General features: G+C 41.4%; 1 protein-coding gene across 1 annotated transcript in view; it reads right to left on the reverse strand.

Annotated features, from left to right (window-relative positions):
* Positions 1-27,967, reverse strand: part of LOC112556620 (E3 ubiquitin-protein ligase SMURF2-like) — a 43,654-nt gene that overhangs the window by 4,916 nt on the left and 10,771 nt on the right. Inside the window, exons 5-17 of the mRNA XM_025225789.1 lie at positions 24,288-24,456; positions 13,163-13,246; positions 11,557-11,840; positions 11,185-11,269; positions 6,515-6,685; positions 5,870-6,020; positions 5,596-5,699; positions 5,011-5,125; positions 4,494-4,672; positions 4,051-4,188; positions 1,213-1,333; positions 823-1,024; positions 452-536 (exon numbers count right to left, since the gene is read on the reverse strand). Coding sequence (XP_025081574.1) covers positions 452-536; positions 823-1,024; positions 1,213-1,333; positions 4,051-4,188; positions 4,494-4,672; positions 5,011-5,125; positions 5,596-5,699; positions 5,870-6,020; positions 6,515-6,685; positions 11,185-11,269; positions 11,557-11,840; positions 13,163-13,246; positions 24,288-24,456 — 1,888 coding nt within the window. The remainder of the gene's footprint in view (positions 1-451; positions 537-822; positions 1,025-1,212; positions 1,334-4,050; positions 4,189-4,493; positions 4,673-5,010; positions 5,126-5,595; positions 5,700-5,869; positions 6,021-6,514; positions 6,686-11,184; positions 11,270-11,556; positions 11,841-13,162; positions 13,247-24,287; positions 24,457-27,967) is intronic.

The following is a 27,967-nucleotide window of genomic DNA, read 5'->3' on the forward strand; positions in this document are numbered from 1 at the left end:
AAAAACTCAAATCTAGTGAAGTAGCAGCTGTCAAATAAAGAAAGTGGAGATGGATACAAAGAGCATGTTTCAGTACTAGGCCTATGAATCTGACCTTATCACCATTTGTTTGGTGTTACCTGTTGATCATTTTAAGTGTCTCCATAGCAATTAGAGACAGCAAACATTACATGAATCATTGGTCTCAGACAACAGAGATAAATCCTCTTCTCCCACCACTTTTACCAACTCCTGATAAATCAAACACCAATGCTCTGGAGGACAAAGGGAGTTCTCCAAACCCCAGCCAGGTTTTGACACCTCCCTAATATTTTATTTATTATGTTTTGGTCATTTAAATTATTGTTTTTAAACCAAGAACACATCCAAAGTTACAACTGCACTTCAGGATTAATAAAGTTGGTCATTTGTCATTTTAAAATAGAAAACAAAAGACAGATAAACTCCATACCATGTGTGGGCTTTGGGTAGATTATCAGTGTTGATCTCAACCAAATGAATTGTGAAGAGTCGAGGCCCTGCAGCACCAGTTGAACCTAAACAAATAACTCTTGAGTCAAAGATAGCAAGCAAAGGCAAATTCACAATTTCTATTACGAGGTAGTTATCCTCTCTCATCTTTCTGAAGACTTTTTGAGGACTCAGGTGCCTATTCAACAAATGGATCAGCAGGAGGAAGGTAAGAAAACAACTTGTGTGCATACTGCCAGCTACAGATGAAGGTAGGTATTTACTTCTCCTTTGGTGTAAACTTTAAAGTTCAAGTTTTTGAACATCACATTACCACTTCTACAATAAAGATTAAGAGGGACAACTCAGTACCTTGCAATGCCTTAAATCCTTGGAGTGGTACACGAGAGCTGCCAGTGACGAACTGCAAAAGGCGGGCCCGCATTTCGTCATCAAAATTGTCCACGGCTCGCCAGAACCACTGCACTATGTTACTCTCCCATGTACAGTGCTTGAGTCGTGTGTGCTTCTTCCAGTCATCCAAGTCTATCTTTCCTAATCCACCAATCATCAGCTGCAAGAGTGAAATAAGCCTTTAGTTAATTACATTTTTTTGTAAACATTGCTTTAGAGCAGATTAAGAAAAAACTATTATTGCAGTACCTACAGCATTTTCTTTCTTATGCAATAAACCAATTAGAAAAAACATAAGAGTTAAGAACAGAAATGGAGACAACTGACGAAGAAAAAACAGCTGCTTACCTCAAGTTCTCGCTCATCGAATGGTCTGAGTACCTGCTGTGGAATAATTTCACTAAACCCTTTTTGTAAGGCTAGGAACTGTGCCTCAATGCCTCGCATAAACCGCCACTGCACATAAAGCCTAAAAAAAACAAAAAAACCAGCATAATGCAAGCCTATTGCAAACAACACTGAATCACTATATATATACACTTAAATATCCTGAATATAAACATTTTAATAACAAAATAGTGCTCAGTACTGATTTATCTGTACTTTCAGACATTTTCAGACACAAACAATATATTTGAATGGCTTACTTTCATCCAGTTACCAACAATTCCTCCACACACAGATACCTAGAAATATTTCCAAAAGCTTGCAAGGGTGCATACAAATGCATATCGATCCATCAACTCACACTCACCCACACACACTTCTCAGACACAAATACTGCATTACAAAAAGGTACTCAGAAAAGAAAGCAGCTAGGAAGGTTAGAAAAGTTTTTTTTTTTTTAATGGTAACTGATGCCGATGAGTAACACCTGTGCACACTACATTACATTCTAGGAATCATGCCAGATCATCTTCAAATGCCAGATTTCTATCATTTGGAATATAATCACATTCCTTCAGGCTATAACTTCCCAGAAATAAACACCTCAAGGTCTAATTCTAGCTGCTGACATCTATCTTAAGAAAATTATAACCTTAGAACCTATCTTTCTATCTTTGAGTGTGACCTCCTCATCTTGTTTGAATGTTAATGGGATTAGCATGATCTCCCCACAAAAAAAATCAGAAAACACAAAAACAAGACAATCTGAATTTTTGAAGTTTGGTGCTAATTTCCCACAAATAAAATAAAAAATTGTTTTTCCAGTAGAGCATTTAATGTTTTGAAGTCCTTATTAATTGGAAGTTGGGGTGGTGGGTACGGGAATAGGGTTTTACACCGAGTCAGCAACTAAGGCTATATCATGGCAAGGCAGCCAGCCCTCTAAACAGTGTGCCTGAGACAAGAAATAAACCCTGGACAACCATCCCTTACTGTATCGATGACAGGCGCTAACCATTGCACCATCGGACCACCCCTCACAAAGGATAAGAGCTAAAGGATCAGCGATCAAAAGTCAACAAGATGCTCAGCTGTCAGTGACATCACCTCTCCTTCACAAACATTACATGTCCTTCTAAGAATTCAATACTTAAGTGTACCTTAACAATCATGCAGTCTTACTTATTTTTTTGTAACTGTTAAGAATTCTACAGACACTATGGTTCTATATAACTCTTCAATAGGAATAAAGCCCATGTTAAAGGAAAAAAAAAAAGCCAAAATTACAGCTCACAGATGATGAGCTATATTTAAAACCGTTTAAAATCAATACCACACTTCAGTGACCATCAAAACTTATTTAAATAAAAGGTATGTGGAATCAACCCTTATTTCTTGCGTACCAGACCTACAAAATGTCAAATGTCAAGTCTTCAAAAATTGCCAAGCAATCTCTACGCCTTTCTCTTTTGTTAACATTGCACTGAGCCAGCAGCACTCACTTAGTTCCAAGCATAATTCTATCAGAGATAACATGAAACAGGTGGATGTGATCATGATGGCACCAACGCTACCTGTATATACAAGCACAAGTGGCTTTTCTGAGTCAACATCACATATTTTCTCCAGATAAATAGGGCAGCAGATGTTACCACCACATTGTGCTGTTTTACAGCCAGCATTTTCATGTTATCCACCAGTCAACACTTACCTTACGTTTTTTTCACTCTTTCATCTCACATAAACTCCTACAAACTTGTTTTTTAATACCCTAGATAAAAAAAAGCAATTTTCTTCATCTTCTATAAACTCATCTAAACATGCAGGAGGGTGTGTGTGTGAGACTATTGTGCTCTTTACAACAGCTGCACCCAACTGGTTGCCTCTGATGGAAATCAAGAATGAAGACTTCAATTAAGGTATTATATTCAGTTACAAACATTATTGCCTATGGATACTAATAATTTACCAGGACACAGAGAGAGAGAAACTTTACCTATCTGCAGAACTGAAGTAATTAAAAGTGTCTAGTTTTGGGAGACAGACACTCTCTCATTTTCTCTCTTATACAGGAAATTCAAGATTCTGGATAAACGACTTGGTCCGAAACTAAATGTCAAAGCTCTCAAATACATCACCAAAAGACTGCAACGCCAGAGACACCTCTACCAGTTAAGATGACAAAGTATACCACCATGAACATAGCCACACAATGTCCACATACAAAAAGTGGAAGTAATGCAACCAGTAAACAGAACCATTAGGGAAACTCCACTCTCCCTATTGTCTTTTTCCCCGAAAAGCCATGGCCACAAAATACTAACTGGCACACCACAGTAACTGGAGTAGCAAGCTCCTGCAGATAAAGCCAGCAAGCAATAACTGCTTTCAATAGTTTTTTCACACCAGACACTACAGTAACTAAAATACTCAAATCCTTTTTTATTGTGGTGCTCACCAAAAAAAGGTGCAGACCACAAGAGTTGTGATTAATTCAAGTTTTTCCAGAATGAGTCAGTAAAACCTACGTGAGAACCTACAGAAGCAAAGGCCTGTCGACATGCATGTGATCATATAGCATACTTTGTCCATCAGTTATATTACAGTCTATTCAGTGCATTATACACAAACATCTTCATGGCATAAATCTACATCTTAAGAGACTTTTTTATTTAAAAAAAAACAAAAACATTTATGGTGTACAGTTTCCATTTTTAAGATAAAACTTTCTCAGCCATTCTATATAAATATTCCTCTAAAGTTTGAAATGTGTTACTTTACTATCAAGAAATTACTTACTTGACATATTCTCGCTTGTTCTCTTCTGTAACACTGACATCCTTGCCACCTGGTTTTAATTCATACTCTTGAACTTTACCAAAGGAATTATGCTCCACTGAAAATGTGTGGTCCAGTACATTTTCAATGTCATTCTCTCTGGGTCAGAAAAAAGAATATGTGCGAAAATCAGTTTCAACTGTTGATATTGTGGCTGAAATATACAACAGCATATTTGACATATTTGTGCACTACAAAGCTCCTTACCACGAGTTATTTTCCTTTATACTCTTTTCCTAAGGTCTTTAATTAGATGGTACATATCTGTAGCTACCATAATTATGCCTGAGTACTGATGAGGGAAAATTCCTTTTTATAGACGCTTCAACCACAATATCCATATTTACCAAATGAACATGAGGAGAGTTAACAGTGGTGCATACAAACTTCTAGGTAATACTTACAGCATCCAACAAAGACTGCGATGGAGATCTGGGTCTACACTCTCCAGATCTTCCAGGGTAACTGATTTGCTCAAAAGCTGTTTGTAGAATGGCATTGTAAATCCTCCATCAAGATAGTGTCCGTGGAAAATGGCCATTCCAATCACCCGCCCAACAAAATGAAAGTAGGATAAATGCTCCTGTACAAGGAAAACAAACATTAAATACTCAAGTATAATACTACCATCAGTTTTGGTGGATTATTGTGTATAAAATGTTTTCAAATTTTGTGTAGCCCATTTAAGCTTTTCAGGAATTTCCTGTCAACAATATATTTCCTACTCTTGCACTGATTCCTCTAATCTAAAAATGTAAACCTGCTGACAAAATGGTGATAACTCTGTAATCAATTTATTATGAAGGTATCAATTTCTCTAAAGTAGACTGTTACAGTGTAAGAAAGAGAGAAAAAGTGTGAGTGACAGAGAATCCACACTCACACACAAATATATTAAAGGTATATGCAAACTTAACTCACAGGGTTCACACCCGAATCTGGATTAATCTGCAAAGTGTAAATATCTTCCCTTGAATACTGGAAAAGCCCGTAGTATGGATTCAGCATCTCATGAGATAACAAGTAGAACCACTCCCTGATTTAAAAATAAAAATAAAACAAGCAGAAGTAGTAAAGCAGTTTCAGCCAAAATTGAAAGACCGAGTTCTCACAACCACATTGTAATTTTAAAAATTGTAATCCATCACATAAATGCATATTTATCACAAGGATTTCTTTTCTTTTAAAAAAAAGCAAAGATCTATACTAGAAAATAAATCTGAATAAACAAGTAAATGCATATTATTTTTTTTTTCTTTCTGTGCAATGAATTTTAAAGAGAAAGCAGGCAGTATGTCAGTTATTCTAATTTCCACAAAGCTATGTATACTGAACTGCAGCATGTGTATAAATGTATTTACGTATAAATGAATCTCTATGTACCTATGTAGAATGATGCTTGTGCACATGCACAGTCTCTTTGATTTACATTACCCATATATTTTTTAATTGCATTTGGCAGCAAATCTAATAAATAATTGTGAAAGTTTCAAACTCAAAAATTACCTTGCAACACCTCCATAGTCAAGACCTTCTTCACCACGAAATTTGACCATGAGACGTTTCCTTAAGTCTTTAGACCGCATTTTCATGACTTGTCGATAAGAGTCCTGTGAACCAAATCAATCACTTGTAAATAACACTGCAGTTACCTAGTCTGAAAATACAAACGATGCAGAATGTCTCTAACGCTTTTCAAAAGACTATTAACATGAGCTTCGTTTTAGTTAAAGCATTTAGAACTAAAAAAATACATTTCGAGAAAATTATGACCACCTACTTCAAAGATCTCATCACGAGAAACCTCCAGACGACAGTGTCCTGCCTGTGGCTGTAAAGGTTGTAGTTCTTGCCGCAATACTTTCATTTTCTGGACCAGGTCTCGCTTGTTTCTATGATGAGGTACCTTATTCTCTTTGTTTGATGATTTTCTGCATTAAGAAATCCATATTTTCAAGATTTTACTAAAGACATAAAAGTGACCAATACAAAATTATTGCCTTAGGTCACAAGCTTTCCTAACAAATGCTACTTAAAGTCGAAATGGGCCAAATCGCCGTGCGAGGGGAACATGCGGTGCTGACTATTGGCTGGTACACCAAAACACAAAATTCGCCTTTAGCAACCATAATCATTCCAAAAAAAAAAGACCATAAAAGTGGCACTAATGATGTCACTAGGTATGATTAAAATGGTTTCAGCATCAAAAACCAAAGATTTGCATCCACTGCACATCCTAAGTAATGAACTCTGGACTTTTTGCAGTAAAGAGTACAATCAAGTGCTTAGTGAAAGCTGAAAGCTGAGTAGTCAGGGCAATATCACTGCAATCATCATTAGTATCAATATCAGTTGTCAAGAAGTGTGTGTGATAATTACAGCATCAAAGCTAGGACGGAGATCCATGCTATTAAAACCCACTTACAGCTTTTCTTGAATGATGCCTAAGTTGGTGGAAAGCCTTGGGTCAGTAAACTGTGTTGTGCGGTTGTTGTGGTCCACAAAATACACACGACCATTGCTGGTACGGCGTATCTCCCAGCCATCCAGCAGTGGACCCAGGTCTTCTTCTTGTAGTTCCAGCTGGGATGCTTCCCTGGGGAAAAGAAACAAACCACTGTTTGGCAACAAAGTTTCAGCAAAGTATAGTCACCTGCTGAGTTTTAAGTCATGCTAGTTTCCGAGACTGGTCTCCAAATTATTTTCAAAATGTGAAATGCTCCAAAACATAGTGATAACAGGTACACTGTTAATGTGGTCAAAATCTTTTCTGCTTATTCAACGAAATTTTTTAAATTGATCATGGAGATGAGGCTACATAAAAATGATCCTGTTGACGATGTGCAGTGCCATTTTGATGGTCTAAAATTTAGCTCTCTTAACTGCCTGCATGAAACAGCATTCCTTTGCATTGTTAGATGACAAATGGTGACACATGATGACATCATACCACAGCTCTATATATGCTTCTTTTCATCCCATTTTTTTGCACAACTCTCCACTCTTCTAACAAAGAGGGAGGGAAGTAGGCATTTTACGCAGAGCCAGCAGCTAAGGCTACATCACAAGGCAGCCAGCCTTGTAAAGAGAAGCCACATGCAGAGAAAGAACAAAGTGCCCGAGACAAGAGATGAACCCAGGACAGCCAACCCTCACGGTATTGGTGACAGGCGCTAACCGTTGCGCCACCGGACTGCTCACCACCCCTCTAGCAAAGAATATAAGGAGAATACCACTTGTGCAAGTATGCAGGATTTATAACAAGACAAGAAACATGGCTACATGAAAGTAAGTTTGGAAGCCATTCTAGGCTGTTCCACATTAAGACAACATATATCCCTTCCTGCATTTCCGCCCATGAGTTTCCTCTCAAAATATAAACATCATCAAAAAAAAGCAGTCTCTGTTGTGTGTAAAGCCTTTGTTATTCATCCTGTGCAATAAAAAAAAAAAGGCTGACAACTGAATCTGGCAAAACAATTCTGTGCACAGTCATAGTTCTAACACATTTTATATATTGGTCATTTCAATTCTTGAAAGATATTGTAAAGCAACAGAAAATAATATGATTTCATAAGTTGGTATAGATGTCAATGTTTGTGAAAGTGTTAGGTTCAGCTCAATACAAAGATAATAATTCATGTAACTTTCCTCCTTTCATGATACAATGCTTAAACACCGACACGTTCATGTCTGAGAAATTCGTAGGTGAGGGTTACTCAATTTTTCTCATGCAGTACAAGGAAATAAACTAAACTAGTACAAGGAAATATAAGGATGTCGAAAATCTTAGCTTAACAGGACTAAGCTCAATAAAATCCCTTGAAATAAAAAAAACCCATTTCAAGAATCAATTCTAACCATTCGTGTGCTTCCTGGTTTCTTCATCAAGTCATTAGCAAGGAACTATGTGCTGCTTACGCACGCTAAGGTGTCCTGCAGCACTTGAAGGAAGCCATGTGTGGAAGGCTCTTATGTGCACTTCAAACCGCATGTGGCACCATTTTTATTGTGTTTTTATGTGCAGGTGAGAAAGCTGTACGGGTTTTAAACACCGATTGCCTCTTATAGCTCAAAGGACTAATAGAAAAAAGTGCTTAACATGAACTTCAGAAAGTCTGGCAAGCTGAGGGTAATGATAAAAACTGGAACTAGCTCAGATGAGTCAGATGCACATCTGTTCGAAAGGCCAAAAAAAAAAAGGACTCCCCCAAAAAAATCATGCCTTTACTTCTAATACAGTGTTCAGGCTGGGTTTTTTTCAGTTCTTAGAAAATGTACAGAGAAGTCTGTCAGAAATGGAAAGGAATACACTAAGAGGTGAAAGATGGAGAGGGAACTGGAAGCAAGCAGAAACAATAAGCATGTGCACGCACACACATCTGTATCTCTCAGCACGCCTATACTTCTATCGGCCTCTGTGAACATACCTATGAAAGAATGTATATACAAGGTGCACTAAACAATACTACTGTCATGTATTTGAGCTGCAACCATACAAACAGGATACAGAAAAAAAGTAAGAAAGATCTGGGAAATCTGTGTGAGCAGGAGAATGAAGAAAAAAGCTGGGGGCAGCATCATACAGACAATGAGAAACAGGCAACATATTAAAATTGAAGTGTAAAAGAAGCAGACTGGAACTGAAACAGATCATGAGAATAAAATAAAAGAGAAGTGAGGTACACGAAGAAAACACTAAAGTAGCCAGTGAGAGAAATTTTTTAAAGTGACAGCGGCGAGTAGAGAGGAAAGCCTCTGATCTTAAATTAATGGATAGAGCCTAGGTCTGTTTGAAGCTGACATATTGGTACCGGTAATGTGATACCATCTCGGCATCTGAAGCTGGCCTGCAATTTATTTTTATATTTTGTGCAAACTGTCAAAACTGCATGCTTTTTTTTTTCTTTTGCTTTCTTCAATTACTGTAGTTCTTTGATCTGGAAACTCAGGAGTTATGTGTCGATCTGTTCATGTTCCGGACTGGTTAATATGACAAGTACCACAGTAGCTGCCTGATGCTTCTGTAAGTTCTGTTAAAGATTGCCTCTATACAGCTCTCGTACATGGTCTATCCAGCAGTTTGAGGTATGTTGGAAAAGTACATACTGAAGTCGCTAATGAAGGTGAAAAAAAAAAATGGAGGGGCAAGAACAGGAAGGGAGAGTGTGGTGGAAAGGACAGAGTGTGAAAGATAAACAGATATAAGAAAAAAGTGCTGACAGAAGCAGCCAAGCTTGCTTTTTTTTTTTTTGCTTGTCTGAAAACTGGTAAATACCTTTGTTTCTTGGTGTGATTTTTTTTTTGTGGGGGTGGTGGTTGTTTGCTTGTTTTGACATTTTTGTGTGGCAATTTTGCCTTTTCCTGTGCCCTGGCATCTGCTTATTTCTCCTGTTTTTCTACTGCTTCTCCTGAAAACATTATGCACCTCTGACATCTGACAATTGTTTCCTTTTTTCCTCTGCGGCTTCAGGAAAAAGAAAATCAACAGGATGGAGGGAGCGTTGAGATGGTAAAAGAGGAATAAAATGAAGAAGGCCTTACAGCTTCAATGAAAAGTTGATAATCTGTTTTTATATTTTAATGCGCTTTCTTTTCTAGCATAAGGTAAAGGTAAGGTAAAGGTCATCCTCTGGCCTTTTCAACTAAGGCTCTCTCACAGCAAGACTACCCAACAGCGGCTCAGAAGAAATAGGTACACCATTTATCACAGAAGGAAGGTAAAGACAGGCAGAAAAAGGTTTTCCCCCTAAACACAATGAACCACTTACATTTACTGCCTTTACAGGCCCAGGTTTTGGGGACAATTTAAACAATGCGTCGGACTTACACATCAAATTGAAGCTCAATCCAAGCCTACCTATTATGCCTTTAAGATTATGGCTTGATTATACCAAATGGACCTATTAATTACTTTAAAAGCATAGGTCAAATTGAAGTTCATTACTTTGAACCAATGTTTTAAAAGAAGCCATCTTTACAAAAGATTGCAAGAGGAAAAGGAAAGAATACGCAAAACACAAAAATATAAACAATAAATAAAGGTACATGTTAAGAAGCCTTCCATGTAACAATAACTTCTGCAAGCATAACCACAAATCAAGCACTGAAAATTTCCTAGAAATTAATGTAAGAAAAGTTAATTACTACTTCATATTTTTCAACCCACAATGATTTATTATACTGATAATTTTATCATGGTGCACTTATACAGGCCACTCTCTCACTAAAAGTTGATAAATATGCGAAGCAGCATCACAGCCACATCAAATGAGGTGCTGGAGTACTATTCAGACTATATAATAAAATCAAGCCAAACAGGCAAAGTACACTCATAAATCTGAAAAGACATCATACGAATGCACATTGTTTTCACCCACTGTGCATTTATTTGTGGAAGGTTTCCCAAACAATGCACAATTTTTCTCATACATTCTATCTCTTATCTAGGCCAGGCTTCAAGGACTCCAAGGTCTTCTACCAATTTATCTACGTGTTTATGTGTAAGAGCTAAAGCTAAATACATTTCAGCATAAACAATAATAGCTTTGCATTGAAAAGTAGCCTTCAATTCACTTTTGTGTTCACAAATGCAAAATACCATAAACGTGAAGGTCTTAAAAAAAAATAGTCATGCATTGATGCATTTAGAGAAATGAACCGTTAGGTGACTCAGTCATAGTGTTAATGAGAGAGTGTACATGCACAAACACTTGTTTATTATCATTATGTGCTGTACACAGTTGTATGTGAACTAGTTTTATATGACTGGCAGTGCAATAGGTACGTTTACACCACTTTTTTTAATTTTTTTAACCACACAGCATCCCCACAAACATTTGTTGCTTCAATGTTGCAATATCACCAGGTAATAAGAATTTTTCCTGGATTTAATCTTATGGGACCACCATCATATATGCGGTCTTGCTGCTGACCAAAATTTCTTTATTCAGAGCATTTCTGTAAGCATATGCCTCTGAATTAAAAAGTAAAAGCAACAAAGCTTATCAACATCTATCAAGCTAAAAATAAATTACAACTGTCCAGTGGTGGACAAAATGTTTTAATTACCAATTTATATATTTCAAAACTCACCTGGGTACTCTGGGGTCATGCCATGTGCTCACACCAGTTCTTGTATGAAGGAAATAAATCTGACCTTGCTGTGTTGTTCTTTGCTCTGAAAAAATTAACATGCCACTGAGGTCTGAATCCAACTTCACAATTTAAGACAGTCTTTCAAACAAAACAAAAATCAAAATAAATTTAATAAAACATTTATCTGTTTGCACACAGTTACTTTCTTGCAATAAAATTTCACTGTGCAAACTGAAAATACTAATTCCTCTCTGAGTTTATCTTCTATAGTAACATAAAAACACTGGACAACCATCATCCCATGTGTTCGATCCTTAAAAAGCTAACCAGTCAACTTCCTTGAAATAGTGAGGAATGTCTGGTACTCACCATAGCCATCTGGAAGTTCCACAGCATCATGCAACTGTGCACGACTGAGGTAATTCCGGTGCCGTGTTGAGCGACGTCGCACAAACTGCTGCTGGGTGCTGCTGACACTACTTCCCTCCCCTCCAGCAGGACTTGTTGTTGTATGACTGCTGGTGTAGCTGTTGTTGCTGTTGATACTGCCATCATCTCTACCCACACTATAATTGGATGAAGGAGGAACAGCACTTGTGGGTTCTGGACGAGGACTGACCACACTGTTCGGGCGACCATATTCTACTGCTGGCCTGCATAAGAATGTGGCATGCAAAAGTTTCACAAAAATTGTCAGAAACAAATCCATTTTCCATCTACAACAGTCTGAAGCCAATACCATCAAAATTATTTTTAAGAGTGCGCTGTAAACCAAATACCTTAATTGCTAACTTAACATACTTGATCTTCTGTTTCATCTTTTAACAAGTTCTGTAATCATAATTCCTGAAGGGCATATCTGCAATCAGTGGGGATGAAGTGTGGTCCAATCTGAATGAAGCTCAACTATCGTGCATAAAACCTTTGCTCATAGACTGGGTACAGAAGAACTGTAGCCTCATTAATGTCTTCCCTAACTAATTTACAAACTGATAACGTAGTATCAATCTGTGTCAGTTTCTCAGGACATATTACTGATATCTGGGACAGATGCATAAACACTGCTAGTAGCAAGAAGAAAAGAATAATGCCACTTTAAGAACAGCCATGCATTCCAGAGGGAAAACAGTTTTTTTTTTTTTTTTGAATCCCGTCAACCCCCCTGGGTGGAAATCACTTGATGTCTAGTGACATCGACTCCATTAACTGAGACCATGGACATGAATAAGTGGATTGCTCTCATATTTTCTGTTTTATTTCCTCACAACTCTCTGGACCACTTACATTAAAAGACTAGTCTAAAATGAGCAGATTTCTGAACAGTTTTTGGACAGCCTTAACTTGTCCCTTTTCCCCACAACTAATAAAAAAAAGGAATCCTCATTTCAATCATCTTCCAGCCCACTCCACCCATGTCTCCCTGTGACATTTAGCCCTGAAAACTCCACAAAGCACGAGTATAATTCAGCCCATAACTTAGTCCACTCATTTATCAAGCTGGTTACCAGATTTCACTTCAAAAAGATAAAGACGAAGTTATTGCTCTGCTGCAGTATCTTCCTAGGCCTGTCTCATTAGCAACATTTTTATAGTTTGGTTATCAGAAAGACATTTGGAAGATGCCAATGGTGGTTAAAGCTAAAGCTGAAAACCTCATTTTAGCATGCTTTCACATAAAACTAGGAATAAAGTGTTACTTAACATATTTTATATAAAAACATATTTCTGTACAACTAAGGAACCTATCCTGAAGGAGGATTTCTTGATGTCTTCCCAGGAAAAAAGGGAAAAAACCCCCAGAATTTAAAGGGGAAGAGAGTGTGTGTGCACGTGTGCAGTGTTGTGAAAAGGGAATGTGGCAAGATGAGTGACAGAAAGACATGCAGAATCATCTTTCTTAGTTTTGCCAACTAGGAGATACACTATTCTTCTGCCATGGCTGATGCCAGCATTTCTACCAGGTGATAGTAATTACCTAGTTGGTCGTTCCCACTGGGTTGTCCTTGTCACATGGTTCACATAATGAACGCGGCCACTGGCTGCTCGTCTCTCCTCCCACCTGCAGCAGAGACAGAACTCTGACTTGATACAGTTGATCATTTTACTGTTTGCTGATGATTTCACACTAGTGTCTGACATGGTAGTGGGTCTGCAAAATCAGCTTTATGTTCTGGGTGAAGTTGTGAAACATCTGGACCTTGTGCTTAATAGAAATTTAGAAATGGTGGTTTTATTGGTAAAAGAGAAAAATGGTTTAATGATGGTAAACAACTTGAAATCATAAATACATACAGATATTTTGGTATAATTTTGTCTATTTGTTGTGCCTTTACACGTGCCTTGAAGACCTTGCCTATAAAGCTCAGTTTGGTGTGATAAATATCCTTCGGGTACTGTGGACTCTTAACGATCACAGCTCAGCTCTGTTTTTTAAACTGATTGATTCACAAGTGCAGCCCATATTACTTTATGGCTCGGAAATTTGAGAACTGATTGCAGATAATAGTATTGTTGAAAGCTTGCTATGGAAAAAATTCTTAATGTAAAACAGAATTCCTAATAGAATGGCCTATAGTGAATATGGATGCTATGCCTTGTACATTAATTCATATGTTAGATGTATTGCATATTGGCTAAAGATACTAATGACATGTGAGTGCTTGCCCAAAAAATCCTATGCAATGATACTCAATTTACACTATAACAAGCTTATTTGGGTTTACCACATAGTGACTAAACTGTACAAATACAGTCACAGTTTTACTGGGAAAATCAGTCTGTTGCCAATGTCAAACACCTTTTGAGAGAGTTCAAGTTAGGAGTGATGGATTGTTTTTATCACGAAAGGCATATCAAAGTGAATTCTAGTCCAAAGTTCTTTCCCTATAATTTATGCAAATCTTCCATTAATACAAAACAGCTTTCTTGGCTATATTTCACATATTGGTATGAGAGATGCCGCAATAAGATTTAAGCTAGGTGTCTCAGATTTCATAAGCTCCACTTTTGTTATGCTGAAAATAAGAATTAAAGTGTCCTTTTTGTCAGGATGAAGAAACCGAAATACACTATTTCTATTCGTCTGTCCTACGTATTCTGATTTGCAAGAATTTATGTATAATATTTACAATATTATAAGAGACTGTCTCAATTCAGATTTCAACATATGATGTCAGATACTAAAACTAGAATGCATTTCTTTAGAAAAGTGAGAAAATTATGAAGGAAAAGACCTTTTCATTTTGCTGAGTTATTGCTCAAACCTTATGTTAACTTTCTAAAAATCTGGAAATCAGAAATTTTCTAAATCTTTTTTCATCACATCCACCTGATGTCTGCATTCATATTTTTTGCTTTAGATATTAATTTTTTTAGGGCCTTTCTACTACAATTCCCCTTCCCAAGCAAAAATAGTTCCTGCTCTTAACAACACAGGAACTAGTGCACATGTGATGTAATGGGATAGGACAAGAGAAAGTGCAGGAAGACAACACAATCTACACAAAAAGTTTTTTTATTTCTCTCAGCTGCTCTAACTCTGCAGCCCACCCTGTTCTGCACTGTAGTAAAGCTTTTAAACCTTCCCATCACTGCTCCCTCCACTTCAGTCTGCCCTGACATAGTCTAAGCCCCTTATTTGCACAGGTATTAGGATAAGGTATAATTGTGTGACAGTCAGGGAGGAGTCAGGGCTGCTTGGTTAACACAGTCTAAATGGGAGGGTGGGGAACACTGGGTGATGGTGGTAATGGAGGAAAAGGACAGATACAAGTAACTTCTGGTAGCAGGGTACCACGAGGTGCACACCTGCAAATTTGCTCCTAGTGCCAATGCCTGTTTCAGATGGCTATGTTCCCTCCATATCCTTCATATAAGCCTGGCACTGGTCCTCTTACACCTACCTACCACACATGAGTACAAACCTGAGAGGTACCATGACACCAACAAAGATACAGCTCTCCTCCCATGCAAAAATGTATGTGAATTACCATACTAAAGCCAATAAATAAATAAGTCAGGGCGGCTAGAGGAAACAAAGATGAAGATGTTATTATTTGTGCCAGCAATCAATTTTTATACCAAGTGATGCATATGATCCATCTCTATAAGAATACAACAAGAACAGCACAGTATGGTGTTCTTACTGGGATGTTTTATACTCATTTGACAAATTGTCTAACATACCATACACTGCATCAGTCAATCATATTTTGATGATCCCTATTAGTTTATGCCTAAATTTATATGTTCTTTTCTATAGGATGCCCTAAGCAATGTTTTTACCTTCCCACAGAGATTTCTTCTACAGATTCTTTGTTAGGTTTACATTTTCCATCACACATATAATCAATAAGACTAAGAGAAATCCAAATATTATTCACATAATGATTTAATGTAATATTGACTTGTTTTTATTAAGTCGTCTGACATTTTGCCACTACTAGTTATCAAATGTCAACGACACCGTTACACGTATAAAAAAAAAAAATTGCACGTAGCCGTTTATTGCAATAAAGGACCAAAATCAAACTAATAATATGTGTCTGGTATCTGAAAATGGACAACTACTATCAGCCACTGAAGTAATTTTTTGTGTCACCGCTTTTTACAAGTATCCAGTGAAATGAGCAAGAGGTCTCCCTGTTATGGAGAACAAAAGGATGGAACCAGACTGCATGTTTCAGCTGTCGAAGGAGCTTCCTGTTGGGTGTTGAGTTTGTGTTCTTTCTGGTCTAGACTCTGCTCTGTGATTCCCATTTGTAAATGTTTCAGCTATACATATACTTAAAACAAAAAGGAAAGAAAAGTGGCCAGGAATATTTTCTGTTATCCTTCATCATGAGTATTCTGACAGGCAGGCAAGAATCTCCACCAGTGTTCATCCCCTCACCCCCAGCCTCTCTCTCAAACACACAAACGCTGGAGCCTAGGAAGCGAGCAGACACTGCTCATGCAAATACATGCGAACGAGGATTTGTGTACATCAGTGCTGTAACGGGTGTGTGTACAATTCCCACTTGACCAAAGTAGGCTTGTGAACTCAAACACCTAAGTGTAATTATGTGTGGGGTAACAGGGTAAGGTGTTTTCATTCCTTTGCCTCATCACAAGTCAAGGGTTGGTTATAATGACTGTTCACCAATTACAGGGACTTTAGAGACATACTAATGTGTGTGAGAACAAAAGCAAAGTCGTCTATTTTAAGCAGCCTTCTTGGCACTCACCTTGAGAACTGCTACTTTTTGTTTCGAGGCCATGCGAGGTTGTGAGGAACTAGTGGGGGGTGTGCAGTTTGCGGAGGGGGGTTGGGTGCAGAAGAGAAGGCAAAAGCAGGCGCACTGACCCGGGTGCTAGGGACACAACACAGAGCAAGGTTGGGCTGTGAGAATCAGGACTGGCGCCCGGCCCAGACTCTGTCAAGGCGGAATGTTAGCAGAGTCTGGCCTTCTTCAGTTGCCCACTGACGCAACCATGTTTATCCATTCACCAGGTGAGTACAGTCCTGTCACTTCTCAACTCACCGCCACTTTCGTTTCTCCTCGTGCCCCTACCCCACCTACCCTCTCTCACCCACCCGATCATCAACGTTCGCTGTACCACAGTGCTGCTGTTGTTGGCACCAAAAGTAGTGCATAGCGAACGTTCGCGAAACACACACCTCCCCCTCCCCAAGTCCTCGATAGAAAGCAGCGAGTGTTTAATTTTGTGGGTTTCTTTATAGCCCCGACGTGCGAGGCTCCCTGTATTACTTACTTGCCCGGTGAGATTTATTTTAAGGATACACTGTTGCTCTAGGGTTACATCGTCTGCTACCACTCAAACGCTGTTTTGTTGTCTGCGCATGCGCAGGCACGCATACGTACACGCGTGCGCGCGCACGTCTCGCGAGATGACAGAGGAGCTGCTCCAACACCTTCCGAAGTCGACACTTGTCTATCAGCTCCTTCCTCCCCTCTGCTGTCAGCAGTGATCAGAGCTGATGAAGTTTTGTGAGCTTTTCGAGTTACCTTGTTTCCCGACACTTCCACACCCTCGCGTGTATTTGTTCAAGAATCAATTTCCTCGTATCGCCGATTTCATTGCCTGTGTCATCGGTGTCAAGCTCAGCTTTCCCCTTCAATCGGGTTAAGTATACCACGGTGATAGACAAAAAAGTTTCCCGGGGTATGAATGCGTTCCAGGGATAACAATGGACCAGTTGTCATCTTTCCTGGGAAGCTGTAGTGATCAAAGATTTTGTTTCAGCCTTACCCAGTGGATTCCGGCCACTATCCTAAAGTAAGCATACCCTGGGGGTAAATTAACTTGATGGTAACTATGTTGCTGCGTGGGTGTTCAGAAGGGGGTACAAATGAAACGGTGGGTGGGTAGGTAGTTAACTGTTACCCTTAGTCTTTAAGTTTAAAAGAATGAAGAAACTACAGAAAGAACCAGGCCTCCATATTGAAATAAAAACGGGGCACCAGCGCCTGAAGACAAGTCTGCCCATAGTCTACCCCGAGGTTGCATAACCTACGACTAGCTGCAGGTCCTGGATAAAGCAATAAGTAGCAGCATGGCCGAGAGGACTGCTTAGGTGAAGGGACTAGAAATTCTACTTTAACATGAACGCTTTATTTTTCTGGCATGGCGTAAACAGTCCCAAATGTAATTTTTAAAAAAAGCTGTTACCTGAGATCGGCACAACTCTTAATCAGTATCATCACAAATTACTCGTTTGGGTCAGCATCACTGAGAACACTAAATGCGGGAGTGCTGGGATGCTGCGCTATACTTTATTATGAGTAATAAACTGTTTACTATTTTTAATTTATAGGTCAAAATAACCCAGTTCCCAGCTTTGCGACGATTGTGTTTATATGAAAACAAAAAAGTTAAAGTGACAGAGCCAGGGCAAAGGTCAACCGTCGTGGTATCGCATGACTCCGATGGGCGGAACAAGGGGCGGGAGGATTACTAGCGGTTAATTACAGGCCCTCCCACTGCCTCTTGTTCAGAGCCACCCACCCCACAAGGCAGCTTTGCTTCCAGGCCTTGGATACGGCCCCAGACTTTCTGCGTGTCTGGGGAGTGGAGAGGAAAGAGAACCCGATCGGGTTCTTTGTTCTCAAAAACGGTCTAAGACATCGTGAATCACCCACCGATCGCGGGTGAGCATGCAGTTTGGTCCCCAGCCAAGCTTTCAACTGACGCACTAGCCCAAGGATTACGGGTGGGAGGGGGCGATGATGGCGAAAAGCGGTGCCGGGGTTCTCAACAGGCTTGTTTCTAAGGATCAGCTGGAGACTGTTAGTTGCTTAGTCTCGCCATGTCAGTGTAGGACTTCACAAGTACAGCTAACTAAAGATGCTTGTATAAATGCGCATGCATGCACACACATTTATGCAGGCAGATTCGCATACATAAAAAGCACGGACTGTTATTTATACATAGTTTATATATATATGTATGTGTGTGGCTTATATAGGCCCTTAGCTACTACATGAAGAAGGCGTGCAAGGAAATGGTGTAAAGCACCTAAAACTTAATGATCACCCACATTTCCAAAAGGACAAAAAATATTTTTATTAACTTTGCTTCTGTGTTGATTCTGACTGAAGACATTGGGTGGGTTGGGGAGATAGGTTCAAGCGGATTATTCCTGCACAATATGGAATTCCATCGTCTCTGTCACCGTTTCAAGAATGTGTGTGCACTGGAGAAGCATGGCCACTTGCATGCACATGGCTGTCGGTTGTTTTCTGTTTGGTTTCCTGCCTTTCAAGTCCATGACTGGACTACACTTGGGGTTGTCAAGGTTTGATCAAGTTTGTCCACGACTATACACGAGTCGACGGTTATCTGCAAACTGACACTTAGTCCGGTTAGGGCCTTGACCAAGTCGGTGGCGACCCACGTAATGACATCGCACCAGTCACGTGCCCCACAGCGACCTGTCAGTCCCCGATTGTCATGGAGATGAACAATTCCTACTACCTGGGGAGTAGTAGCCGTCGTACGGTCGTAGTGAAAGGCACCAATGATGTGTTTGCGGTGATGCTGGTGCCAACAAACCTACTACACTGGCAACTGTATGTAGGTATATATAGGTCTATGCAGTACATGATACTTGATAATGAAAATACACAACCGTCTGGGTCAGACCGCTCTCTGATATACCCACAACAATAAAACCATTAAATCTGTCGTAATACAAGGCGTGACTGTCATAGAAACGGAATGAAGGTTGTGTTGACACTTCCTGTGCTGTGGTGCATTCCAAACAACAATGTGTGTACATGTTTATCAGTATGGAGTGAGTGGGGTGGGGGATGTGTGTGAGGAAGGGAGGCATGATATCCGCTGTGAAAAGACCCAGTCTGGGTCATTCAACCCACGCTGGTACCCTCAATCCTACTAAATACACAACATGGCAGCCAAGACTGGCCGTTGGAACTATCTTGTCACCAGTGCCTCACCGCTGCCTGAAGTGTAAGCAAGCCGAAGACCAACTGTCCGGAGAGATGTAGTGCCGGCCGCCGCCGCAAGATAACATTATCCGCCCGCGAGCCCATCAAAACATTCTTACCCAGCTTCCCTTCTCACGGAGGAGACCTCATCCCTGTGATGGGTTTCCGGCAACTTTGATAAGACAGGAGTCGAGGGTGGGATGGTAAAGAAACCCTTTCCGGGGCACTGCTGCGGCGAAACGTCTAGAACACAGCAGCCGACACTGTTCGCAGATAACACCATTGCTGACACCACAGCCGTGTGAATATCAGCAACAACACACAAAAATGTGGCGAAAAGAGACGAAAATGTTTTGCTGTTGTTTTAACTTTACGTTGTGAGGAAAGGAACGATTCAATAAGAAAGGACAATATTAACAAACAGGCCTGATAAACACAAACAGGTCCTGAGGAAGGTGCATGTATCGTCCGGCGGTTACATCACGTGCAAACATCACAGGGTACATGTGTGATCAGTCCTCGTGCAAAGATGACTTTTGTGCTTCGCTGTCCTTGTTAATTGTAAACTTTTTAAGCTTTCTGTTCTGTGTTCTTTACAGCATTCTTTATGCAAGAACTAAAGGCCAGGATGTGTACAGGATGACCGACATCACAGTCGCTTGTTAAAATTCTTTCAGGTCAACAACTGTCAAGAAGGTGGCTCGACATGTTTATGTGAAGACCTCCACCAGTGAGCTGGGACCATATGTTAATTAGCTGCCTCTGTACAAATGTGACCTCTCGGTTTTAATTGTCTGACCCTGGCGATGTTGATTAGTGTGTATTTCAACAACAGAAGGGAGGTGTTCACACAAATGTCGAAAAACAGTATCTTATACTGAGCTTTACCGAGGTAGGAAAAAACAGCACCCCAATGACATTTGTAAAGCCTTGTCTTTGTCAGGGTGGAAACCTGCTGAGTTGACCAAATTCCTTGCAAGAAACTTTGTGTTGAAGAGAATTCTTGTAACTGGAACATTCATATCCTGGGGAGAGGGCGCCCGTCCAGAAAAACTTGTAAACTTGAATGTGTTGACTAGTTCCCAGCTCACTGCGTGCAGAAAGGTTCGCGAGGGTCTAAAGCACGTCTGCAGCTACTCCTTGTCTGACCTGCCATCTCCACACCATTTCCAGATAATGCCACTCCAGCGAAACAGAATCCTTAGCAAGAACAGGAGTTCTTTGTGTTCTACGCGCAGTACGCTAACGCTAACACCAAACTTTTTTTCTTTTAATTCAATGAAAACTGTTTTCAGCAAGTCGAGGACATGTGCGTGGGTACGGGTGGGTGAAGTGGATGGGTGGGTGTGTGCGAGTATGAGGCAAGTGTAAAGATGGATTTCATTTATGAGGGGTAGGGAGGGAAGCATAAAGCAACGGTTGGCTCAAACCCTCTTCTTTGTATAGAGTTACAAAGAAAACAATTTTTTCAAAACATTTTCCTCGCCAGGATTTTTCATCTTACAGTTTATTTTACTGATTTTTGTCGTAAGTAAAGAACTCAAATGCTGGAAAGCATACAAAACAAACTGATTTTAACAGAGGCATAAATAATGCATGATGAAAACACCAACAAAGACCAACACTTTAGGTGAAGAGTACTACTCCAGTCAGTTTCAGGAAACCCATCTTTCTTGGACACAGCTCATTGTTTGTTTGCCGGTTTCACTTCCACCTTCTCTAAATCTGCTCAAGAAAATTTCTGAAACACTTCTACACTTCTATTTCCATCGCCTTGAGGTAGGGAAGTGTCTGGACAGTTTTTTTTTTTCAAATATATAATGTTTTATCTTTTAGATCGTAATGGAAGCTAGTCGAAGACCCGATCTTGGTCTGTGGAAGGCCCAGCAGTTCTGGCGCCGACATGGCGGCCTGAGGATGCGGACAGCCCCGCCACCGTTTATCAGTTCAATCGAAGCGGACCCTCGTCCAATGTCTGCCATCAGACGCCCGCCCTGCGAGGCCCGGCAATAAATAATACGAGCGACTGACGAGGCCGTAAAACCTAACGGCAGGGTAACTTCGGTAAGTGTGCGGAAACACTGTGGCTTCTGTGGCGGGTACACCGGGTGTCCTTGTTCCGCCCAATCACTCCCGCCATGCGCCTCACAGCCTGCCGGATTTTCAAAGACAAGCACTCTTTCACACTCATTTCAAACACATCGGACTCCGGCTGGCCCGCCTGGCACCAGAAGCGATTATCGCTGTTTGAACAATGTTAGCGGCTTTCAGCACCAGTCGCTTGAAATATCGCCAGTAAATCAATGACCACTTTTTTGGGGTGGGTGGGGGGTGGGGGAGAGTGGGTGGGAGTACGGGAGGGAGAGGAAAAATAACCGCCACGAAAAAAATTAGAAAAGAGCGGGCTGGTTTACCCGATGACTTGCTTACAGCTGCAGGAGCAATCTGCTAAACAAAGTAAAAATAAACCTTCTGTAGCCTTGGGCTCAACACAGTAGTGGTTCATCGTGTCTAAGGTGCGGTATATAGAAGGCGAATTGCAACCCTCGCTTTCCGCTGCCTTCCGCCTTCCATCAAGTAGAACCATTCAAAGCTGGCTGAACACCTTGTAGAATGTGACTATGGCAATGTACGTGACGGTCATTACAATTAGCACAATTAGTCACATACTGCTCAGTTAAGAAGGCCCTCCTATCACGGAAGCTGGTTTGGAACCAAAAAGCCCTCTGCACTCGTGAAGCTCACTAACTTCGTGATTCTTCACGTGCCATCACAGAAAAACGCACAAAAAAAGTTTATCTGTCGTTACATTGTATGTCGATGACAACGGTTTGCTTGTCACTGTGTCGACTGCCTTCTTCACAGACTATGATCGACTGGGCAAAGGTTTACCTGTCGCTACATCGTCTGTCTTTGTTTACACAAAGGTTTATTTGTTGCCAAGTCATATTCATCCGGTAGTACAGGCGTTAAAACATCGCTTGTTACTACTACAGTGAGAGGCCCTGGGTTCAGGTGGGGACACCCTCTGTGTGTGACATCTATTCGCAAGCCCCTCCACACACACACACTTCCCCTCAGTGCGAAATTCACTCTAGGTGGAAGCACTTTCCCACCTAAACAACCAACTAACCAATCATAAACCCTTGCCTACCTTAGTCTGACTAGTACGGTGACATCTTAGTCTTCCTGATGATGCAGCTCTCTGTTTTATGATTTATTATATCCACATTGGTGATGCTGTCTTTAGCCGAATCTTTAGACAGGCCACATTTCATCATTTTTGTATAAACGAATTCCTCGTTGTTTGAAATATTTGTGCCAAGCAAGAAAAACTCATAAAAATTCTCTCAGGTGAAAAGCAAACATTGGGTGAACAACAGAAAGCTGACGACAGAAGGCTGAAGGGTGGGAGGTTTGTTTATTCAGCCACTTGGCCTGCTTGCGACTGGTGTGCTGCGTGCACTCTTGCACAATTCACGATCGCACGTAGGTATCGGAGGAACCTGCGTGGGGCTAGGAATGTGTCTGTGTGAGAAGAAAAGTAAGGAAAGTACAGGAAGGTGTGTGATGCACAGAGGAGACGATTTGTCGGTGCTGTGAAGTACAGTACCTGCGAGACCAGCTCCAGGTGCGCTCTCTATCATCTGACATTTTTGCCGAGGCTCTAACATTTCCTTTATCAAGTCTGTTCGCCAGACGCCGCAAGCACGTGGGAAAAGGGGTTTAAAAAATAAGGTAACGAGAAAGTTCTACTCCCCCAGCCCTCCTCTAGCGCCCTCTGTCCTGACGATGTACACATCCAACAATATCGCATAACTGGGATTACAGAGTGACAAAAACCATTGCCTACTCGTGCACTATCCGCACCTGTACTCACACAATCACACGCACTTACACCAACAAGAATTTGGATGGATTTCTTCCCTCCATCTAGTATCCCCATTTCACTGACCTTTTAAATTCTGCTTCAGGGTGTTTGAAAGAATGAAAGTAAGAGCGACCCTTCCCACCTTCTAAGCACATGCTGCCTTGTGCACTCTTCACGTGACCACCTTGTTTAAATGAAAGTGCTGGGGAAAGGGCAAGTCAGGCTTAAACTTAAAGTTTATCTCAAGTTCTGAATAGGTTCTTCTCAAAATATCGGGTTTTAAACTGTTTCCTTACAATCGTATTTAAAACACACCTGTCCACCAGTTCTCATAGGCCGCCATGTTTCATACTCTTTACTCAATGAAAACAATCTGATCCTAATTTGTGATGAATGCAGCACCACTTGACAAAAAGGTAATTTCTGTCACCTTCCCCCCCCCCCCAGTCGTCTCCACCCACATCACCTGTACTCCTTTTGGTTCGAAACTGCATGACACCAGTTCCAGATCCACGAAGCATGCGTTTCAATTTTATCAGGCATAAAATCGAAAATGAATTCAAAGTCTGGATGACTCCCTCGACAACAAATTTGGCAACCCCCAGAGCTTTACCCCACCCCCTGGTTTTTTAAATAAGTAAATGATTATTTTGCAATCCGACATTTTTCGCAAAAACAATTCACAGTCAGCATCTATCATTTCAGACAAAGTTTTCATTCGTCTGGCCTCTTCACTTAAGGAAAAATTGTAACCAAATTAGAAGGACAAGTGTACTCACCCATCGGGCAGCTCGTTGGGGTCATAGGGGATGGCCTGCGAGATGCCAGTGGCGTCGGTGACCGTGGGGCCGGATCCTCCGCGATCTCGCGAGATGAGCGAGATGACAATCTGACCTCTGACCGTCTCCGTGTCGTCTGAGCTCTGGCGCTGCAGGTCCAGGCGCTGGACTGAAACACACACAGATGGCACACTCATGCGGCGCTGGAACTTGATGACGGCCATGTTGGGCCTCCCATGGAGGGACCGGGTGGAGATTTCTAGCACCATTCATGAACGTCGCGTGCGACAGCTGAGGACAAACGTTCGCATGAAAATGGCTGCGGGGATAGTGTACACAGTCAAGCCAGTGTGTTGTCTAAAGCTTCCCCTGCTGGGCACCAAACAACTGTTAAGATTCACACGTTTATATGTGGTGCTCATTGCTTGGTTAATTACAGGTGAATCACAAGCGATGCCGACGAGGTGGAAGTCGTGGACCCATGGACAAGTGTTCAGTAACGGTGCGCACCACACTACACAGTTCCAGACATCAGCGGACGAGACATCCCTCCTGTTGCACAAACACGAGTGTAAGCTTGCACAACTCATCCACAGCTCATTCACCACACAAAACAAACTTGTACGGTCCAATATCGAGGAAACAATCGAAGAACACTAGTCGTACACGGATTTTGGTCAAAATGGTTTTCGCGTCTTAGACCCTGTTTCTAGGGGTTTGAACCAGATCACCTTCGCGTGCAGGCTCTTGGCGATGGCGCACAAAGACTCAAGTGGAAATGTCAACAGACTGCCGAGAGACTCCGAAAGGTCTGAAAAAAGGCACGAGACGGGCTGTAGGTTCGGGTTCAGACTCAGCGATTGGTCAGGTAGAGGTAACGCCGCCTGTCTGAGATATAAATATATAGATAGGTGAGACCGGAGAATCACCAATAACCGCTTTTGAATTTGAATTCTGAGCACCTAGCCGGTTCCCCCGTGTGTCGGTTGGTTCGATTCAAACTCCCAGGTGGCTGAGCGCAGTAGAAGACCGCTTGCTGCTGCAGAACGTAAGCACCACAAAACCGGTTTGATATAAACATCCACTACTACGCCTACCACCACAACATCAGCAACACTGTCAGCATTTTTTAGAATATTGTTTCCGAGAGAATAAAGGGAGGGAAATCGGGGTGGATGGGTTGCTGACCGAGGGTTTCTCTCGCTAGATGCTAGGGCGTCGTCGAGGCAGACGGGTCCGTGCAGCGCCTACCACAGCACGTGCGAATCGCCCAACACACTTTGCCACGGCACGTGCAGCCCGCCAAAAAAAGCTCAGTCTACCTGCCAGCGAGGAGGCAAGCTGCCAACTGAGAGCAGCAGCTACCCACGAGCTGGAAGGGAGGGAGAAGGGACGGGGGAGAGAGTCGACTGCACACTGCAGCCTCCCGCGTAAACACCGCAACTACAGCGCCGACGTGAATGAAGGGGGAGCGAGATGGGATGGTGGAGCAGGCCGCGGAGGAAACTTCCTCCTATAGTGTGAGAGCTGCACAGGTACAACAACTCCGCCAGCGCGTCGGGGAACGGCCGCCTGGAAAGTTCGCCGCGCCGGTCGCCTGCCTTACGTTACCTTCAGTCTCCCCCACCCGATCCCCCTGTCCCTACTGCTGTATGTGCAGCTTCACCATACCCCTCCACCCTGGCCCCTATTCACACGAGCACGTACACGAGCGCGCGCACACACACGCGTAAAATGTGGAGGTCGGGGAGAGGATGAAAAGATACATGTACATAAGGGGTGTGTGTTTGTCTGTGTGTGTGCGCGTGCGCGCAGGTGTGTAAACAGTATGTCAGCCTGAATAAGTTGGATGTCGGAGCTTCACCGCTGGGAGGAAGGGTGATTAAACACATGCAGGCCTTGACTGTACACTACGCAGTGTCGGTGCCACTCCCACCTACCCCCAACCATCACACAGCTACATGCAGACTTGCCGAGCTCACCCCCACCATGCGTTCGTGCAAAGCCCCCTTCACTCACCCCACACACAAACATATGCATCTCTGTACTCGCCCCACACCAGTACCTGCTGCACACAATTACTTTGGCGCCTTTGTGTATTCCAGCCACGCGTGGGACCACACTTGCTGGTGACTTGGAGACTGTGCACGCGAGCAGACACACATGGGCAGGAGGGAGAGAGGGATGAGAAACACGGAAGGAGGGAGTATAAGAAAAAACGACAGCGTACCGGCAATGGGCCAGAAAAGGGAGGCTAATGGAAGAGCTAGCGGCCTAGGACATCGGCACAGGTACAGCGCCCTTTTGATGTCTACTGGCTGTCGGAGGAGAGGAGTTTAGCACCCACTGGTCCCCAGTTTCTGGTGTCTTTAACTTGCCTTCCCTCGTTTCGCCTGATTTCAAACCAAAGTGCCGTGGAAAATAAAGGCATGCACCATGTAGGAACTGGCAGACACATATCTACGCATGTACTGCTGTCATAGTTAACTGTGCTGTTTAGAAGCGTCGTTCAAGCTCTTAAAATCAGCTTCAAAGAACCCAGCATTTACTATCGCTGCTACTAGTCACTGCTGATACTACTTACGACATTAATTACCATTCCTAACAATCTCATTAGCGACCATTCTGCAAGAACAGCAGCAAATATGTCACTAGCATAAATCAGACATGTGAACTTCCTAAAGCATGCCATATCCAGCACACAAAGAAGTATATTATTTCATTTTAATGCAAATTTTGAAATCCAATCGTCATGATTACAACAGTCTTTCTGTGATTTATAAGCCTAACCTGGCATATGCTCAAAGATGAAGCTTGCAGGAAACACCTTAGTCTAAATCTAGTAACTGCCTGAAAAGCTCTTTCTCAGTCTGGGGCTTAACCCATGCAAGAGGAATACATCCTACAAAACCATCACACGGTAAAACATCAAATTCAAGTGAATGCAGAAACCGAGAATATTTCAGAGAAAAACAGTGCATAAAGTAACCTGTGATGAGAAAGCTAAGATGTTCATGTCCTTTAAGTGTTTCTCAATTTCACATTTTCTTGTAACACTCATAGTTTCAGCCAAAAGCACTTCATTATTGCTCAACATAATCACAAGAGAGTGGCAGCTACTATGTTTATTTCAACAGCAGCAAATTTTAATTTTTTTTTACAATTTTAAAAAAGTTATTTAAATGGGCTTTCCACACTAAAAATGAAAGAAACAAATGCGACAGCCAGTAGAGGTTTTAAAAATATGTTTGTATCAAAGCTGTTTGTGTATCCTGTTTCAGCACCAACTCCTCTAGGATAAGCCTCATGGAAACTTTTGGCAAGACTATTATTCTTGATACATTCTTGGTTTCTGACCAAGATACTATGTCATCAAAGTGATAAACTGATAATTTTATTGGCATTGCTTAACTAAAGGAGAACAGATAAGATATAATAAACAGCAGGTCTGTGTCTAAGCATACACAAACAAGGCATTTATATTCGCAGACAACAGCTGAGCTTGACAGTCGTGTGCATCTTGATGCTGTAGCATTAATGAGAAAACAAAACTGAGAAACTAGCTGGATTATTTTATAAACAAATTCACCATGTATCCCAGCTTTCACAAAAAATGTAACTAATTATTTTGCTATGTACTTTTGTAAATACTTATTTTACTAATTGTGTAAATAATTTCT

The sequence above is a fragment of the Pomacea canaliculata genome, linkage group LG1 (genome assembly GCF_003073045.1).
Source record: "Pomacea canaliculata isolate SZHN2017 linkage group LG1, ASM307304v1, whole genome shotgun sequence".
Lineage (NCBI taxonomy): Eukaryota > Metazoa > Mollusca > Gastropoda > Architaenioglossa > Ampullariidae > Pomacea > Pomacea canaliculata.